General features: G+C 38.1%; 1 protein-coding gene across 4 annotated transcripts; it reads left to right on the top strand.

The window, feature by feature from the left end:
- On the top strand, positions 969-20386 carry LOC109848870 (putative ABC1 protein At2g40090). Of its 4 annotated transcripts, none has more exons than XM_020418585.1 (12): positions 969-1383; positions 1504-1658; positions 2665-2790; positions 3775-3870; positions 4001-4101; positions 5079-5115; positions 7049-7267; positions 7364-7475; positions 15947-16038; positions 16119-16298; positions 19323-19458; positions 19972-20112. In XM_020418585.1, the coding sequence occupies exons 1-11, from the start codon at positions 1179-1181 to the stop codon at positions 19419-19421; spliced, it is 1422 nt and encodes a 473-aa protein (XP_020274174.1). In that variant the 5' UTR covers positions 969-1178; the 3' UTR covers positions 19422-19458; positions 19972-20112. The 4 variants fall into 4 exon arrangements, with proteins under 4 accessions (XP_020274174.1, XP_020274173.1, XP_020274172.1 ...); XM_020418584.1 differs by having other exon boundaries at positions 971-1383; positions 7049-7216; positions 19345-19458; positions 19972-20386; XM_020418583.1 differs by having other exon boundaries at positions 972-1383; positions 19345-19458; positions 19972-20386.

Genomic DNA, 20458 nt, shown 5'->3' on the forward strand with positions numbered 1-20458 from the left:
ATCTCACTAGCGAGTGCGTTGTTGGAAAGATCCAGCGACTTCAAACTCTGCAGCTCTCCCAACTCCGGCGTGATCTCGCCGGAGATACCGTTATCTTGCAAAAACAAAGTATCGAGGTTCTTCAACTTCCCAATCTCCGACGGAATCTCACCGGTCAAGCCACAATTCACCGCATCGAATCGAACAAAGATTCGACAAGTTTCCAATCTCAGTAGGGATCCCGCCGCTATAATCATTGAAATACCCTAAATAAAGCTCCTTTAAACTGCTCAAATCTCCAATCTCCTTCAGGATCGAACCCCTAAGCTCATTACCAGAAACAATGAAGTATTCTAAAGATTTCATGTGGCCGTACACTTTGGGGATCTCGTCGGAGAAGAAGTTACCGCCGAGATGAAGGTGCCGGAGGGCAGTGAGGTTGGCAATCTCCGACGGCAGAGCTCCGCTGAGGTTGTTGCCGTAGAGATCGAGGACGACGAGGTGCTTGAGGGTGGAGATTGAAGAGGGGGAGAGGAGTTGAAGAGGTTGTTTGAGAGGTTGAGGTGGTGGGAGGAATCAGTGACGGTGGCGACTTCTTCTCGTCGCCGCCTCCGCCTAATTTGACGGTGGTTTGAGGAAGTTTGAGCGTGAGAAGAGAGGAGAGAGAGAGGGCAGACAAGTTTTGATGGGAAAGGAGTTGATGGTATTTTAGGGTATTCCTAAATATTAGCTCACTTTGTTGTCTTGGAAAAGAAAAGAGGGGCGGAAACACAAGTACTTTATGGGTTGGGGGCTTTGTCACACAAAAAATAATTAGGGGACCTGGTCACAATCACTTTATTTTTCGGGGCCTTAATATAATTTTCCCTTCAATTAAAGTTTATAAATCACAGAAAAATAATGTAAATAAATTGCCGTCTTGAATTATTAAGGAAAAGCCTCCAAAAGCCTTGGACAATATTTAGTTTGAAAAACCCCCCGGCCTTCAGCTTCGAGTACACGGCCTTTTCGTTCATAAACCCAAAGTTTTATACCCTACTGATGTATTTTGTCCCCCCTACATCCGAAATTTATGGCACGGCACCTACCTAGCTCACGAATCCTCCCCTGTCGCCCCCTCCTCACCCTGTCCATCGAATTCTACTCCTAGATTCCTCCGTTCAACCCCCACCCAGTAAAAAGCGGTGGTGTGGTCCGTCATGTGGCGTTACAGGCTAAACAAATTGGCGGCGGGGGTTGGGATTGGGATTGGGGCTGGGGTTGGGATTGGGATTGGGGGGGCAGCTGCTTCTTCTATCGCCGCCACTTCCTCGGACGATCCCCCGACTACTTCGCTTAAGATCCTCACTATCCTTCCTCTCCGTCTCCTCCGTGATTCCCTTACTGCCGCTGCTATCGCCTTGGGTTAGCTAGTTACTTGTTTGTTTCGGATCTTGGCTGGGACCCAGGGTTGTTCTCCAGAAAACAACCCCCATCCCTCCCTTTACCTCATCATTTTCTTTCCTTCTTTCTTTAAACTTGTAGACTATGAATATTCAATGTGGGGATTCCAGGAAGGAACAATTGAGTGGTCTAAAGCAAAGCATCAAGTCCATAGCAGATGTGCTCGTAGGATCCAAGAGCTATGCTTTCGCAACGGCGGAATTTATATCAAGCTTGGTCAATATATTAGTCAATTGGTAATTAAGCTCCTTTCTAGGTAGTTAGATCATCTCATTTTCTGCATGCCATCTTTACTGTCAATAGATAGATGAAAAGGTTTAATTCAAATTTCTTCCTTCGTTGGAAATTTATATACATGCATACATAAAAAAAGTGGTCGTCTAGGGACACACTCTAGATGGCTATAAAATTACAAACAAATATAAAATATCGAAAGGACACGTGGAAAACTGTCAACCTGTATGTGTGTGTGTGTGTGTCATTTTGCTTAATTTCAGTCTATACCCCCTGTTTTCCTCTGTTATTCTGAGGATAGAGCCTTACTTGTTAGGTTTATTGCGTTATATGCATTCAAATCTGTGTGAGAAAACAGATGCATATCATTTCTATTTGATGAAACCGCCACGTAGTACAATCAACACACAATATGATTTAGGGAAACGATTGTTTCATACTAAATTCTAGGAAGGTATAAACATTTCCCTGTGTTTACTTCTGTTGTCCATGCTTTATTATTGTTATTATTATTATTATTATTATTTTGGTGAAGTTTTTAGCTTACATTTTTGTTGGTGGGAAAGTATGAAATAATTAATGGCCTACCTACAGGCAAACTAGATTGTTGATTCAGTTGAAGCGAAACTCGTCAAGTGCGTGTAGGAGTTGATAAGTCTGGTTTCTCCCTTTTTTTTAGATGGTTAAGAGTAAATTACAGATTCTTGAGTTATAGATTCTTGTATAGTATTGTGAATGGAACCAGATTGTATTGGATGCCATTTGAGGATTCATTTTCCTTTTCATGTGCTCAATATTCGTTTTATTTCCTTGTAAAGTTAACCGGGCATAAGAAGGGTTTGAGTGCAATGTTACTTTTGTTACTTTTTTGCCTTTTCTGTTTCTCCATTGGTTTCTGAAAGAAAATTTCCTACATGTTAGTTCCTTTTTTTAAGTGCCTTTAAATTGCACAAGCTTATTACATTAACTTTCATCTTGTCTCTGATTCAGTTAGTTTTCTTTTTTCAGGACTACATAGTTCCTCAGGAATACATACAAATAATGAGGGCCTCATTGCTGAAGAGATGTCCAGTTTCCTCGTATGATCAAGTGCGCCAGGTGTTCATAATGGAGCTTGGAAGTCCTCCCGAGGAAGTATATAAGCCTAATTTCCTGTTGCAAGTTTATGTTAGCTTATAAATAAAAATGACTAGATATACTCATAATTTATGTGGGATTAACCTAATGCGTCTTCCGATGGAGAAGATTCCTGCTCCTCACAATTTTTAGCCATTATATTTATCGTTGTATGGCCAAGAAAAAAAAAATAGAAGTGTTATATCATCATCCCACAAAATGAAAGCATGATCTTATCTCACTCCTCAATACATTGGACACTTGCAAGTGCGTATAGTTTTTTTATCATACAAAAAATAGATGAGCCTAATCTCCTGTTGCAAATTTATGTTATCTTATGAACTAAAATGGCTACATATACTCATAATATATGTGGGATCATTCTATGTGTATTCCGATGGAGAAGATTCCCGCTCCTCACTCTTTTTTAGCCATTATATTTATCGTTGTATGGCGAAGAAAAAAAAAGAAGTCTTATATCATCGTCCCACAAAATTTAAGCACGATCTTATCTCACTCCTTAATACATGGGACAATTGCAAGTGCATGTAATTTTTTATCACATGAAAAACATCTATAGGATGAAGTATGTTACATTTTTTTTCCAACAAATATAATTGTTTTAGATATCATTTGCACTTTTATGTTCTTGTGTATATGAAAAACGTAATGTTCATTTGATATAAAAATATATACATAATTAGGAAAGGATTGTTTATAACCATGTCTTTTTGTCTAGATTTTGGGAAATTCTTTGACTGGTATCCTCCGTAGTATTAGAGTATGACTGGTGTGTCTGAATTTGCAGATCACAACTTTCTAGTATATGTCAATCGTGAAACAAACATTGCAATTAGAAAATGTCTTCTCCAGCACCTTTATGAAAAAAATGAATCATTTTTCTCGTTTACTAATACACTTCAGCTAACAAGTTTCTGAAATTCAACTTATTATTTTGCACAATTAAGCTTTCTGTATTGATTAAAAAATTTTGATTCTCAGATATTCAAGGAATTTGATCCTGTACCTCTGGCAAGTGCTTCCATTGCGCAAGTGCATGCTGCTCGGACTCATGATGGGAAAAGAGTAGCTGTGAAGGTTAGTAACTATACTATAGTTATCACATCTTCTGTTATCGAGGATGGTGTTATCACTTAGTATTTCTAATATCTTTTTGGACCTATTTTTTCTCAATATTCCTATGGGCATGACTTATCCTGATATCCAGGTTCAACATGTGCACTTGACTGATACCGCTGCCACAGATATTGCTACTGTGGATTTGATTGTGAACTTCTTGCACTGGTGTTTCCCTGCATTTGATTATAGGTATTGCTTTAGGTGGCCTTTTTTTAATCCAGAGTTGTCCTAAAAAAATTTATCTCAGTCAAAATAAGGGACATTCATTGATGTTGGAGGAAGGATTCAGTCAGAATCACATAAAGGTTAAAATTGTTTTTCACATATTTCAACCAGTGAAAAATCCTGAGATTACTTTAATAATGCTCGAGCAAGATTAGATTAGTAACCTGTTCATAAGGAAATGCATACAAAGTTTTCAAAGTTGTGTTTATTGATAATAAAACCAGAGAAATTTGAGGAATGGATTCTGTTGATAAGATCTAAAGCTCTATTAACATTTTAAAGTATATAGAAAGCAGAAAGCTCAGGTTTTACCATCTTACCTTGGTAGTTTCTTATAGTTGATTTTTCAAGAAAAGGAAGTTGATTGTCCGAAGGAACAAGGCACCTAGCCTTGGGTAGTAATCTTCAGCTCTTAATTATTTTCTTTGTCGACCTTTTCTCCTCTCATATGATTGGTTTACACAGATGATAGGTTTTCAAATCCATCAAGCTACTGATTACATGAGAAAGAATAAAATATTGTTGACATTTTATGATTTTGGGGTAACTGATGTAAAATATACATTTGGTAACTAGTTGTTAACTATTAAATAGAAGGTGTAGGGGCTGACTACCTGGATGAAAGAACTTTAATTGGGAACTCATAATGAAGTTGTAATTGATGGTTACTACGTGTAAAGAGTTTTCTCAATGAAACATTAGAAAGAAAATGGTTTTCAGCTGAAAAAACTCATGAAATGTAAGCATTGTAACTTCATGTGAAAATGGATTTAGTTAAGTCTTAAGACGACCTGAACGGCTAAATCACACTTGTTTGGCCTCTGGACTACTTTTATTAATGAATCTAAGAATTTCGACAAATCAAGGTTGTTTGACATTCTACATGTATTAACTATAGTTGTATTAGAGTATACCTTTAAAAGTCCATTCTTTTAATGCAGGTGGTTAGTTGATGAAATACGTGAGAGTGCACCTAAGGTAAGCTTTCTTTATTATCTTAACTGTTGCTTCAATATTTCTACAATCTATAATATTTTGACTGTTATCCAATACTTTTTTTTATAAGAATAAGATGGCCCTATAAGTTTAAAATAACTGGAAAGCAATGAACATATGCATATAACATGAATACTTTATACGTACGTCATATTATGAAGCACATATTGTGATGTATGAATGAAGAAGATGCAGTGACAGTGGGCCAGAGTACTTTCAGTAACTAGGAAGGAAATTTAAGTGACCCTAGTGGCCTTGTCTTGTCTTTCTAATGCATTGTATTAGTTATTATTGATCTTCATGTCATTTTGATGCACCTGTTGGAGATTGAGTTGCTAGGAGTATGTAGAAAGTGAACTATCTGTCACTACAGTTTTCTTATATGATTTTAAATCTGTGTATAGAGTCGTGGATCCTGATATGACAAAAAGACCTTTCTGGCAGATTTGCATGCTTTACTGTCACAGATAGGCTGTTCATGCATCAATAACTGCTTTGAGATGAGGCTTACTTTCCAAGCTTTTTTTTAGGTCTTAGGGGGCACAAGGCTTTTGTTCAGAAAGCTTACAACGAACATCCTCAGGTGTTCTTGCAATAGTCCCTACTCATTTTCTTAGGAAGGGCTGTCAGGGTTAACCTTTCTTGTGCTGTGAACAATCTAAGGAGCCCATGTTGGAGAATATTCCTATAATGCAGGACAAATATGCACTCTGTGGAATTTTCCAAATTACCTCTTGATAAGGGGATGATTCTTTTTCTCATTAATTTTATTATAAGGGTTGATCCTGATTATAGACACCATGTACATTATTGAGGACCCCATGAGAACTAAGGAAGGTTGAAGAACAAAATTGAGGAATTATTAGTTGAAGGTTAAGTTTGAAGGTTAATTATGCTTGGTTTGTCACCTGGAGTTGCACCAAACTTGTGTGTGAAGAAGGATGAAGGGGCTCACATTTATCAGTTTTAGGAAAGCAAGATGACTGTGCTTTTATCCTCTATAGCTGATAGATGATATATTTCACCACTTGGAAAGTGTGATATCTGTTCTAGAAGATGAGACTCCCACCAAACTCACAGGCCCACCTCCCTTCAATCACTATTCACTACCCTCCATCTGTGCAGCACCAAGGTTTGGGATGTCCTTAATACAACATTCCAGATGAGATAAGTTCATGCTGATACTATTCTGGTTGGCCAGTGCATTTCTTTTGTGAAATTGATTAGTATACTATACCGTTTTATAGTCTTTAGACATTATCTTAAGGATATAATCTGTCTGTAGTGGTGGTCGTTTATGAAAAGGAGATGATACGTTCAGTTTAAAGTAACTCACCTTGCTTATATTGATTGCCAAATCTAAGAAAGACAAAATTAGCATTGATACCTCCGGTTTTGCATAGCGATGGTTTTAAGACTGTTACATTACCATTTTTCTGAAACCATAATCTTGCTTAACTTCCTTATCCTGAAAGGTCATCAATTTTCTGTCATGCCAAATTGCTCAGACTCCAATTCTTCAACAGGTGTCATCAATTTCCTATCGTGCCAAAAAGTTCAGACTCCAACAGGTCTCAGTATCATCATGAATAAGTGTAATTATATCTTCAAAAGCATGCAAAGTAATCCTCCTCACCATGATCTTCACAAGTGTATATCACTTATTATGCTCCCGTTCCTAAATCAGAAGCATCTCTTATTGTTTATATCCGTGTTGTGAAGATAATGTTGCTACTTTCACTGATAACTTTCGTTTACTCTTTAAGGCCTTTTATATCACTAAAATTGATATGAAATTATGAATAAAGAAATACTTACGTTGGCTAACCAATAATTTACATTGGAAGTTACTTTGACTAAATATGGACTACATCTTTGATCATTATACTTAATCAGTTAGTGTCATTATTTCCAGGAATTAGATTTCTTGTATGAGGCTAGAAACAGCGAGAAATGTTTGGAGAACTTTAGGAGGTTATCTCCTCAAATTGCAGATGCCATATATGCACCCAAGATTTATTGGGATCTGAGTACATCAAAACTTTTGACCATGGAATTTATGGATGCTGCGGAAATAAGTGATGTGAGTGCTATTCAGGGATATGGAATTCAACCTCTTGAGGTTTCTAAGCTAGTACGTTCATCATATTGACCATATTTCATATTATTATGATCTTGGTCTATCGTGTCTCTCCATTATCACTTTGTTTCTGTAAAAAAAACTTTACAGGTTAGCCAAGCTTTTGCAGAGATGATCTTTAGGCATGGATTTGTTCACTGTGACCCACATGCTGCCAACATGATGGTGCGGCCTTTGCCATCGAGAAAAGGGAACATTTTTGGTAGGAAATTTGTTCTAACCTTTGTTATTTGCTTTCACCTTCCTGTATAAGCTTATGCAAATTTATTGATAAAGTTATTCAAATTTGTTGATAAAATTATTACAAATGGTTTCAATTTTAGTTTTGATAAACTTATTCTGCATATATGTTTAGAAATTTATAGAAATATGGTATCCCTAAGGTGTAGGGGTTCATTTGCCCTTGTGCATCGAAGTTCTCTAACCCATAATAGTAACGATTCGGGTTTGGGCCCCCATATGAGTAGGGCTGAGAATTGCAGTTAGTGTCAACCTGACCTCAGTTTGCAATGGGATTTTCTGGCTCAATCCCAGTGCAACTATGTAAAATAATTCTATTTCTACTGCATTTCACTATGTCAGTTGGCGAATTCAACCTGGCTTGCAATCCTCAGCCTACAATTCTTCAATGACTAGCACACATAAACCAGAATTAATGTTATCATTGATCTTAGAACTTGCAAAAGAAGATGCTGCAAATTGTTCCGTTTAGTTTTAATCCACCTTCCATTAGCGTGTATGGATGTTTACTTCGATTTTCTTTGTGCAGTTGTGTCTGTCTGCATGCATATGTGTGTGTATACCAATTAGGACCTGCTAACTGAGAGAAGCCTGGTGAAAACAGTTCAACCCTGTTGGAGCAAGCATTGAGCTGACCTCTTATAGTTTTTTTGGGACTCAGTTCTAGCTTCTTCACATGATTTCCAGTCGTGATTGGTTGGGCTCGAAGTACTTGTTCTGATGACATATAAGTTATATGCCTATAAGCTTATACAACCCAAACTCTTGAGTCTTAAGTTCACAAAACAAATAGATTAACATTATCCCTGCTGTCAGACATGTCTATAGTTTATGTACTATGCATGTGGTAGTCAACTGGTTCATACAAGGCACTGAATCTCTTGCTATTTGCTGTGGCCTCTCTGCATACATACTACAAGAATGAAGTAAAATGTGTCAGAAAAGTTGGTAACAGACTTTTCTTCTTTTCCTCTTTTTGCTTTTTCCTGTATTTCTTTCCATGATCTAGTCTGAAATACCTTACCTCATTTTCGTACGTTTTTATACCTAAGGCAATTGGAAACATAAAATCTTACCAGTTACCACCAACAACCAGGTCAGCAATGCAAATGAACTTCTAAAAATGGGTTTGTCATCAGATGGGCCCGGTTATAGGGTGCTATAATGATACGGGTGTATCTTCTCTTCGGAACTTAGCGATCCTCATGGGAGCTCCATGAGCTTGAGGATAGATGATTTTCATGGTAGCTTGAGAATAGAGGTGTAAAACAACATAGTGAAACGCAGGTTGAAGCGTGAAACGAGACGGCGAATCAAAGAATCGAAGCATCTAGTTTTCAGCCCGTGAGTCGACTCATAACAGTCATGAGTCGACTCATCAGGTTGAGTCGACTTATGCCTGTCATAAGTCGACTCATGAAACTCAGCCGCTTTGTCAAAAAGTCTCTGACCAGTCGACTCATCATTGTATGAGTCGACCCATGTGTCATGAGTCGACTCACGAAGCCTAGCAGGTGTTGACATAGTTTCTGACCAGTCGATTCATGACTGTCATGAGTCGACCCATATGACATGAGTCGACTCATACATGCACGTGAGTCGACTCATCGATGATTTCCTGGTTCGTTTGGGTTTCTGTCTGCATGAATTTCTGTGGGGTTTGGACTTGGTTATTTACGACTTTGTCATCCACGTTGTTCCACATATAAAAGGGATTGTTTTAGGGTTTTAAAACAATCAGGAGAGATTAGATTGTATTGGGAGAATTGAGAGAGATTGTTCTTCAATTCTAGTGAGATTGTGAGAGATTGTAAGTTATTTTATTCTCATAATGATGGGGACATCCGGACGCGTACACGAGACTTTCGCCGAGTTTATCAGCACAGGAGGCGCCATGTTGCAGCATTATAGTTTTGATTTCAGTTGTAATAAATTAGTTTGAATTTTAAATTTTGAATTTCGAAATTTCGAAATTTGATTTTATTTGGTAGGTAATCAGCTGATTAGTTGTAACTGATTATGAGAGAGAGATTTGAGGGAATTAAGATATTCCAAATCTGTAATCCTACTTAAGAACTCTTGTATTCAGAAATTTGATTATTGAAGAATGAATGAAAATTACATTAGCTTAATTGTGGTGTGAAACCCTAAGCCTAATTTTCTGTTCACTGAACTCTTGTATTTAGAAATTTGATTATTGAAGAATGAATGGAAATTACATTAGCTTAATTGTGGTGTGAAACCCTAAGCCTAATTTTCTGTTCACTGTTCTCTTGTATTTAGAAATTTGATTATTGAAGAATGAATGGAAATTACATTAGCTTAATTGTGGTGTGAAACCCTAAGCCTAATTTTCTGCGTCCGCTCAGGCCGCCGCCGCCTTCACCCGCTCCGCCGCCCGCTTGGCCCTTCCCTCGGCCGCATCGTCCTCTTTTCCCTCTGAACGAACGAAGAGACCTTGGATTTGACTGAGTTTGTTCAGACTTTCTCCCCCCCAACTTATTTGTTGGTTTATTTTAGTTCAGATCCGAACCGGACCAAGTTGGTTCAGATCTGTTTCAGTTTGGGCTCATTTGTATGTCAGATCTGCTGAGACATCGAGATAGTCCGATTCTGTTGGCCATTGGTGCATGACTGATCCTGACGCTGAAGATCACGATCTTGTGCTTGATCCAGAAACTGGTATAGTGGATTTAGATCTTTCCCCATGGTTTGATTATCAGTCGTTCGAGAGCGTGCCCGAGTACGTCGAGCGTGTGACTCATCAGATTGTTGACAGCGTAGAGAGTAGCTTGGGAATCAGCTCGTAGCATCGGCGTTTCCATCCAGATACACCGCTCCATCCTAATTACGTCGCCCTCGGTGGAGAGCTTCCACCCTTCATATTTGGCGTCGTTGAACCACCTCCAGAGGATCCTCCCGTCGAGCCGGTACAATCCGACCAAGGTTTAATTTTCTTACGCCCAAGCACTTTTGGAACCGCTATTGCGTGCATATTATTATCAATTTTCGTATCAATTGCGATTATGCTGTATTCAGTTTGATTAGTGAGCGAGCGAATCTGTTACCAAGTATTTCTGCTTATCTAAATATTACAAATTGAACCATATTAAGAGAACGAATCATTACATTATTTATCAAAATAATTTTACAAAGGTTCAAACTTAGTACATTGCAAATTTTGCTCAAAACCCATCGTTCGCTTCATTTTATTCTTGAATTTCCTGATTAGACCGATCACATATTTGGTGAAGCATTGTTGTCGCTGATCTTGCACCTGCATATACATTGTTTCACATCTAGAGAATGTATTTTCCTTCGTCACCACTGAATTGTTCTTGTGTTCTTGTTATTTTCTTCTCAACCCACCTTTGATAATTCCATGATCAAAGGTGATCACACGACGACTCGTATCAAGTTGGTATCAGAGCTATCAGATCCTGTGAAGGGGGCATCTTGTGTGTGGTCCTGACTCGATCGCAATACAAGAAGCTAGGCGAGATCCTTATTTCATTGGAAGGAGTTCAGAAATTAAGGAAGAAGAAGATGACTGAAGGAGACAGTTTAGCAATGCTAGATGCATTGAAGAAGCAGATGGAGATAATGGGTTCAACCCTCGTGCAACTCGTCAATCTTGTCCAAGACAAAGGAAACAAGAAGGAATCTTCTTCGAAAGGCAAGAAGAAACTTGTGGAGTTCGATGGAGAAGGCGAGGATTCTGATTTAGATGAGGAGGCCCGTATTGTTAAGTCTGTTTCACACCAAGAGGGTAAGGGTTCTTATCAGAATTTAAAGATAGACTTTAAAGTGGAGATTCCTGTTTATGACGGGAGTGTCAACGTTAAGAGGCTTGATGATTGGATCGAGCGGATGAAGACCTATTTCACACTCTACGAATATTCATCTAAGGAGAAGCTCGTGTTCGCGATTTTGAAGCTTTCGGGACATGCATTGACATGATGGAAATCCTATTGCAAGCAGGAGAAAAAGACGATATCGTGAAACAAGTTCAAGGAACTACGTAGGAAGCAATTCTATCCGGTAGGGTTCCTCGAAGAGCGTTGGTACAAGTGATACGGGTTGCGCCAACGGTTCAACCAGACCGTTCAAGAGTATACGACGGAGTTCCAGCAGCAGGCGATGGTCCTCAACATCGCAACAGAGGAATATTCCATTTTTATGAAGTATATGACGGGTCTGAACGAATATATCGGGAAGAAGATAAGGCTTTTCACAGTTAAGTCCATTACAGAGGCGAGTGTGAAGACCATTGTCATTGAGGGTAGGCAAAAAAAGGTTAACGAAACGAAGGGGGACTCCAAACAAACGGAAGGCAAGTCTAACGGCTCTCAACCTAAGGAAGAGAAGAAGAGTGACTCGGGAAAGGCATGATTGATATGCAATCACTGCAAATAGACATGATACGTTGCTGATCGTTGTTGGGAGAAGTATCATCATCTGAAGCCAAAGAGATTGAAGAAAAAGGAGGAGAAGAAAGCATACGTGGTAGCGCAAGGTCCGAAGGAAGTTCCCGGGATGACAGCACCCAATAGCAGTCTCAACCTTATGGCGCGGAAGCAGAACACGACAGAGGATGAAGACCCGAGCAACTCTTTGTTTTGAAACTACAGATTAAGACCAGTTTAGTTGATGCTATAGTGGATCCAGAGAGCCAGAAGAATTTGATATCTGAGACCTTGGTTCAAAAGCTGGGATTGAAGACGGTTAAACATCCGAAACCCTATCCTTTAGGGTGGATTCAGAAGGAGACGAGATTGAGTGTGGTCAACCAATGCACTTTCAGATTTGTGCTCCACGAGTCGTATATTGACGAGGTCACTTGCGATATCTTTCCGTTAGATGTTTGCCAAGTAATACTGGACAATCCTTATTTATGGGCTAAGTTTGCGGTCTACGATAGACGAGCCCAGAAGTATACGTTCACCAAAGATGGCGAGCAATTCATCTTTCGTTCGACATCTCTTTCACAGGAGATGAGTTTGGTGACAGTGACTCAGGCGAAGAGGCTAGTGAATGCGAGCAAGAGGTTCATATTGTTAGTCATTAGGTCTTATGAGGAGCAGCTGAGTAGGGTGTACTTAACTACTTTGAGCAAGTTTCAGGAGGGCGAGCTTGACAGGTTGAAGGCTAAGTACGTGGACTTGTTTTTAGAGATCACGGGACTATCACAACGACGGGGTGTGGAGCATGAGATTATGTTGACCGGCGAGAGTTCTTTGCCGAATATAGGTCTATACCGCACATCTGTAGAGGAGCCTGAGGAGATCAAGAGGTAGGTTCAGGAGCTTTTGGAGACAAGAGTGATTGTGCTGAGTTGTTCCCCTTGCGGGTCTCCAATATTGTTGGTGTCTAAAAAGGATGGAGGTTGGCGCATGTGCGTGGATTATCGGGCACTCAACAAGATATCCATTAAGAATCGCTATCCATTATCACGGATTGACGATCTCATGGATCAGTTGGAGGGAGCGAGGTTCTTCACGAAGTTGGATTTGAAGTCTGGCTACCATCAGGTGAGGATTCGGGAGGATGACACTTGGAAGACTGCGTTCAAGACCAAGCAGGACCTATTCGAGTGGTTGGTGATGCCGTTTGGTTTGTGCAACGCTCCGGCTACCTTTATGAGGCTTATGAATGATTTGTTACGACCCTTTATAGAGGACTTTGTGATAGTTTACCTCGATGACATCTTGGTGTACAACAGGACCTGGGAGGAGCATCTTGTTCATGTTGAGAAAGTGTTTGAAGTGTTACAGAACGGACAGCTAAAGCTCAATGGGAAGAAATACGAGTTTGGGAAGGACGGGTTGGTGTATCTCGGCTTCATCGTGGGGAAGGGCCAGCGAATGATAGATCCAAGTAAGGTGGCGGTGATCACAAAATGGCCGACACCTAGGACAGTGACAGATGTGAGAAGCTTCATGGGGGCTTGTCAGTACTTGTGCAAGTTCATTCGATATTTTTTGACTTATGCGGCACCTTTGCATGGCCTTACGAAGGCGAAGGTTCAGTTCGTGTGGGATAGGGTGCATGAGGAAGCTTTTCAGCTACTGAAGAAGAAGATCTCGGAGGCACCGGTGTTACCTTTGCCGAATTTACAGAGGACCTTCGAGGTGGAGACCGACGCTTCTAGTTATGCTATGGGCCCTGTGTTGATTCAGGATGGTAAGCCGGTGGAGTACCATTCAGAGATGTTTACGGGTGCTATTCATGGATCTTCGGGGAAATTACCGTTTGAGACTTGTTATGGGTTTTTACCTCCGAGTCCGTTTGATCTCATGTTTTCAAGTGAAGTCCCTCCAACTGGTCCATAAGATCATCAATCCGCGGTAATGGGTAGCGATTCTTGATGGTTATCTTGTTAAGCGTCCGGTAATCCACGCACATGCGCCAGCCTCCATCCTTTTTGGGAACCAACAACACTGGTGACCCGCAAGGTGAACAACTCGGCATAATCACTCCCGTCTCCAAGAGCTCCTGAACCTGCTTCTTGATCTCCTCGGACTCCAGTACTGATGTGCGGTATAGGCCTATGTTAGGTAAGGAACTCTCCCCGGTCAACATAATCTCATGCTCTACACCTCGACGTGGCGGTAGTCCCGTGATCTCCGAAAACAAGTCCGCATACTTGACCTTCAACCTGTCAAGATCTCCCTCCTGGCGCTTGCTCAAGGTAGACAAGCACATCCTACTCAGCTGCTCTTCATACGGCCGAATGAACAATAAAACGAACTTCCTGCCCGCGTTTGAGACTTGTTATGGGTTTTTACCTCCGAGTCCGTTTGATCTCATGTTTTCAAGTGAAGCTACGGCCGACGACAAGGAAGGGAGTGAAAGACAACGAGCTCAGTGATTTTTAGAAAAAATTACACATATTCATGCCACGGTGGAAGCACAATTGAAGAAATCACAAGCCAAGTACAAGGCGAAGCATGATCAGCATCGGGTTCCTTGTAACTTTGGCATAAGCAACATGGTATGGCTGAAATTGAGTAAGGAGAGGCTAAAGGGATAAGGGAAGAAGTTGAAACCTATACGACATGGTCCGTTTCGGATTCTCGATCAGATTGGTGACAACGCTTTTAGGCTGGATTTACCACCTTACTTAGGCATATATTCGGTGATCAATGCCGAGCATTTGAAGTTGTTCGAGCCTCCATTGCTGGATGATGAAGGTGACGACAAGGTGATCTTACCGCATGTTGAAGACTTGTGGTTTGATAAAGAAGAGCCGCTGAAAGAAGATTGCATTTTGGAGCGGAAGACGACCACGACGAGGCGGGGGACGAAGGAGTCGTTTCTCATTGGATGTCAAGGTCAGGTTCCTAGCAAGGCTAAGTGGTTCAACAGGGAAGGAGGAGCTCGCGAGTTTTCTCAGCTGAAGTTCTAACTTGAACGAGACTTTAAGTTCCTAAATGAGGGACCCATGATACGGGTGTATCTTCTCTTCGGAACTTAGCAATCCTCATGAGAGCTTGAGGATAGATGATTCTTATGGTAGCTTGAGAATAGAGGTGTAAAATAGCACAGTGGAACGCAGGTTGAAGCGTGGAACGAGACGACGAATCAAAGAATCGAAGCATCTAGTTTTCAGCCCGTGAGTCGACTCACAACAGTCATGAGTTGACTCATCAGGTTGAGTCGACTCATGGCTATCATAAGTCGACTCATAAAACTCAGCCGTTTTGTCAAAAGTCTATGATCAGTCGACTCATCACTGTATGAGTCAACCCATGTGTCATGAGTCGACTCATGACTGTCATGAGTCGACTCACGAAGCCCAACAGGTGTTGACATAATTTCTGACCAGTCGACTCATGACTGTCATGAGTCGACCCATATGACATGAGTCGACTCATACATGCACGTGAGTCGACTCATCGATGGTTTCCTGGTTCGTTTGGGTTTCTGTCTCACGAATTTTTGTGGGGTTTGGACTTTGTTATTTACAACTTTGCCATCCACGTTGTTCCACATATAAAAGGGATTGTTTTAGGGTTTTAAAACAATCAAGAGAGATTAGATTGTATTGGGAGAATTGAGAGAGATTGTTCTTCAATTCTAGTGAGATTGTGAGAGATTGTAAGTTATTTTATTCTCATAATCTAGAGAATGTATTTTCCTTCGCCACCACTGAATTGTTCTTATGTTCTTGTTATTTTCTTCTCAACTCACCTTTGATAATTCCGTGATCAAAGGTGCTCGCACAGCGACTCGTATCATATAAACATGAATTTTTTGGCTCTTTACCCTAATATTTATTGCCTCCCTTGTATATTGCAAACAACATAAATATCTCCACTTGATTTTCCTAATGATGACCTCAAAGCTGAAATCTGAAAGTATACAGAGAAAGAAATTGTAAATCAATACGGCAGGTATGCTTGTTTTTGAGTATCCTTATGTCACTTTCAGGAAGGAAAAAACCACAATTGATACTGCTAGATCATGGTTTATACAAAGATCTTGATTTTCAAACCAGGACGAATTATGCAGCCCTTTGGAAGGTGCCCTTCATGCTGATTCCTGAAGTTATCTTACTTTTATTGTCTTGATCTTTATCTATGACACATGTTTCTACTTCCAGGCTCTAGTTTTTGCTGATGTTAAGGCAATTAAAGAATACAGTGTAAAGCTTGGTGCTGGTGAGGATCTATATGTTTTATTTGCTGGAATACTTACAATGAGGCCATGGAACAGAATCATTAATCCTTCTGTGGATCACTTGGTTTTGGAAGGGTCAAATGACAATCGTTCAGAGCTGCAGGTATCTCTCCAATATCTACTAGGGATATTTCTGAATATGCAAAAAATTTGAATTGTGATCTTCACACTCTTTAGGGCTTGTTTGGTACAATGATAAAGGGCATTAAAGTTTATCTGGTAAAGTTTCTTTCGACTTCGTCAATATTTGGTATCATGTTAAACTTTCACCAAGGTTAAAAGTTTAACATATGAGATAAACTTTTACCAGGTGGTTGTAAGGGGGTATGATAAGAAGGGGTGAAAGTTTAAGCTTGGTTTATTTGGCCATGTGGAATTACAAACAATCCTCAACAAAGTTTTAGAACTTTCAAAAAGCTTCCTAAAGTAATAAATATTCCCTGTAAACTATAAAACTACAAATAACCTCCTCACAGATTCTAAAACTATAAAAAACACCTCGTAAAAAGTTAAAAAAATTACAAAACACCCTCAAAAAAAATTACAAAACACCCTCAAACATTCGGACTTACACCTTAAAAATTCAGAACCTGTAGACTAGCGCCTGAAAGTTTATGAAATTTGCAGAAAACACCCTGAAGGCTTTGAAAATTGCCAAAACACTCTTGTAATTCAAAATTTTCAAAACAACCAGAAAATTCTAAACCTACAAACAATTCACTGTAAATCTATGACTAACAAACAGCCCCTTGAAAAAAATGTGGAATTTGCTGAAAACACCTTGAATGTTCTATAAATTACAAAAAACACCCTAAAAATTCAAAATTTATAGAAAGCACCCTGAGAATTTTAAGCCTACAAAAAGTACACTGAAAATATATAAATTAGAAAACCCTCTAATCAATTTTGGATTTGCAGAAAAAACCCTAAAAGTTTTAAAAACCGCAAAAAACACCCTCAAAATTCAAATTTAAAAAAACACCCAAAAATTTCAAACTTGCAACCAGTACACTAAAAATATATGAAATTCAAAATTTCAAATAGCCCTCTAAAACGATTATGATTTTGCAGAAAACAATCTAAAAGTTTCAAAATTAAAAAAAACAACCTAAAGATCCAAATTTTTCAAAAAAAACCTGCAATGGTCAAATCTACGAACAATAGACTGGAAAATCTATAAATTTGAAATTTGCTAATAAAAACCCTAAATGATTAGAAAATTGCAAAAAACCCCTCAAAAATCAAAATTTACGGAAAACCTGATTCTAAGTTTTTATCTTTCCGGGGTGTTTTTGTAAATTACAAAAAATTTTAAAGGGGTCTGTTTGTCACTCCTAAATTTTCAGTGTATTATTTGTAGAATTGAAATCTTTTAGATGATTTTCATTAAATTTGAATTTCTACGGGTGTTTTTGCGATTTTTAAAACTTTCAAGGTGCTTTATGCAAATTCCAAATTTTTAGGGGGTTGTTTGTAATTCCTTTATTTTGAGTATATAGTTTGTTGGTTCGAAATTTTTAGGGTGTTTTTGTAAATTTTTTAACTTTAGGGTGTTTTTTGCAATTCTCAAAACTTCTGGGTGTTTTCTAAAAGTTTGAGATTTCTAGTGTTCTTTGTATGGTTTGAACTTTTCAGGTTGTTTTTAAATTTTATATTTATTGAGGATGTCTTTTGTAGTTTCAGAATTGTTCGTAATTTTCTATTTGTTAGAGGATGCTTTTTGTTATTTCAAATTGTGCAGGAGGCTTTTTGTAATTTTGAGTTGTGCAGGAGGCTTTTTATAATTGACAGATTTTAGGTTGTTTGTAAGTTTAATTTTTTAGGGGGCTTTTAGTAAGTTTGGAATTTTAGGATAGGGTTGGCTTCATGATATTGCAACGACTAAAGTTGTTGCAAAAGTATGTTAGTTCATCAAATATTCCTCCTTGCAACATTTGGCTTATTTAATATTATACTAGTAAATGCACGTGCTTTGCGCGTAAACATACATGTAAGTTTGAACTTTTTATTGAATGGTAAAATTATGTGTTAATAAGTAAAATTGTATAATAAGATTGCTTAAAAGAAATGTATGAATTAATTATTATTGTGTAGCTATTGTAATTGAATGTTTTTCTTATAATGATTGCTTATTGCTAACCTTTTCTTAAATAAGTCTCCAAATCAGCAATTATTCTTAAATAAGTCTGTCAAATCTATATGTTCTCTTAAATGCTCCTTTAGCTTGAAAGTTGTTAACTCTAAATGAACTAAGCTACATTGCTCTTGCTAGCTTTTTCGTAATGTCCCTTAGATAGTTACACTAAACCCTTATGAATTTTTAGCCTCTATGAACTTTCAAAATCACACTAAAGTCCTAATAATTTTTCTGTTTCAAAGAAAATCTATAATAACTTTCTAATTTTTACAGATAACTTCTATAAAATAGAAACATAAAAGACATTTTGAAAGTTATTAGGGGTGGTGTAATTTATCTAAAAGATGTTGGAGGCATTCTATAAAAGTTGTTTGGGATTTAGTGTGATTTTAAAAGTTTATAGAGTCTATTAATTGGAAAATGCAAAAAGTTCATGGGGGTTTACTGTAATTTTCCTTATTTAATATTATAATTCTTAGTTCATACAATACTATTAAAATAATTATATTACCTATATACTATAAAATCTTTATCTAATTTAATTTTTTTAATTATGCTCTTAAAAAATATAGTTTTATAAAATCTTTACCTATATACTATTATTTTAATTATTTTATTATAATTCATAAATAATTATAATAATAATAATTTAATTGGTTACTATTAATAATTGTGTATACTTATTTTATAAATTATTTTATTATATTGTTGTTGAACAATTAATAGTTATAATATTATTGATAATTATAATTATTTAGGAAGGTGAGGAGGTGCATAATTAATAAGTGGTTATATTTATTTAATGAAAGATTAATTAGAGATAATGACATAATTAGAAGTTATCAAAATTTGAGAGGGTAAAAAAGGAATTTAAAAGTTTTAACACCCCAATTCCCTTTTTATAGTGGTATAGTTATAGATGTAGATGTATATTGGCTAACAAATGTAACTATTATCTAGGTTTTGCATCCCTTATTCCATAATGTTTAGTGGTTTCTTGTTTTCTTTACAGATGTATGCTTCCCAATATTTTCCACAAATCTCAGAGTTGCTAAGGAGATTACCACGTGTAATCTTGTTACTGCTTAAAACAAACGATTGTTTACGAGCCGTCAGTCACACACTGGTAAGTTGCATGCTTTTTGCACATAAGCAAATAGAATGCCAATATTGCATGCATGATGTCAAAGGATGGATAGGGAGAAATATGGATGCAAATATTTATAAGGCCATAAAAGTCAATAAATTTATTCATCTTTTGCTACAACCTACACCTGGTACTTTCTATAAAAGCTTTAATGTAGCAATAGATTGGCGATATCTTGCATAAATTTATGTCTTCCAAGTGCCATTGTAGTGCGTATGTCTCCTAAAGCAACAGAATGGTTTTATCTTTTTCTTAATACAACCTGCGCCGAATACTCTTTATGTAAAGGCATTAGTATGGCAATGGAACGGTGGTATTTTGCACAAATTTATGTCTCAGAAGTGAATCGGGGAGTCTTATGTCCTGCATCACTTACTATATCGTTTCCTCAAGTGTTTGTACAAATAAAATGTTTTCACTTTTCAGTTTAGATTCCTTTTCTTCCCTTGGAAAATTCCACCTTAGATGCCTTCTTGTGGACTATTTTGACAGTTGAAAGGGCCTTGTGTTGAAACCTTTTTGATTACTGCACGAGTCTCATCTGAAGTCGCTGCGGAGAGCAAAAACCTAGAGCAGAAGAGGGCTATATTGTCAGGGCTAAGCAGGTTATGGGAGCGGATGCTGCTTGAAGCTCGGTTTTTTCGCATGAGAATGGCTTTGTGGGTTCTACAGTTTAGAAAGGCGTTGTCTGGATGAAAGCTCAAAGCTGGGAGTCACATGGTTATCTTCTGTGCATACATCTTATTCTTGCTCCTCTCAGATTTATATTATGCTGTGTGATAGTTGGTACCTTGCTGTAATCAATTTATTTTACATTTCATGCATATTCATCTTTCCATGACTTTTGGATCAATTGATCGACTCAGGAAGTAAGATATTAAATAAAAATCTCACATTCTTATTCTTATTGTGTTGTATGGGCCTTATGGACGGAAGATATGTCATCTTGCGTTGCGGGTATTCTTGACTGGTGGCGTGG

This window comes from Asparagus officinalis, chromosome 7, assembly GCF_001876935.1.
Source record: "Asparagus officinalis chromosome 7, Aspof.V1, whole genome shotgun sequence".
Taxonomy (NCBI): domain Eukaryota; kingdom Viridiplantae; phylum Streptophyta; class Magnoliopsida; order Asparagales; family Asparagaceae; genus Asparagus; species Asparagus officinalis.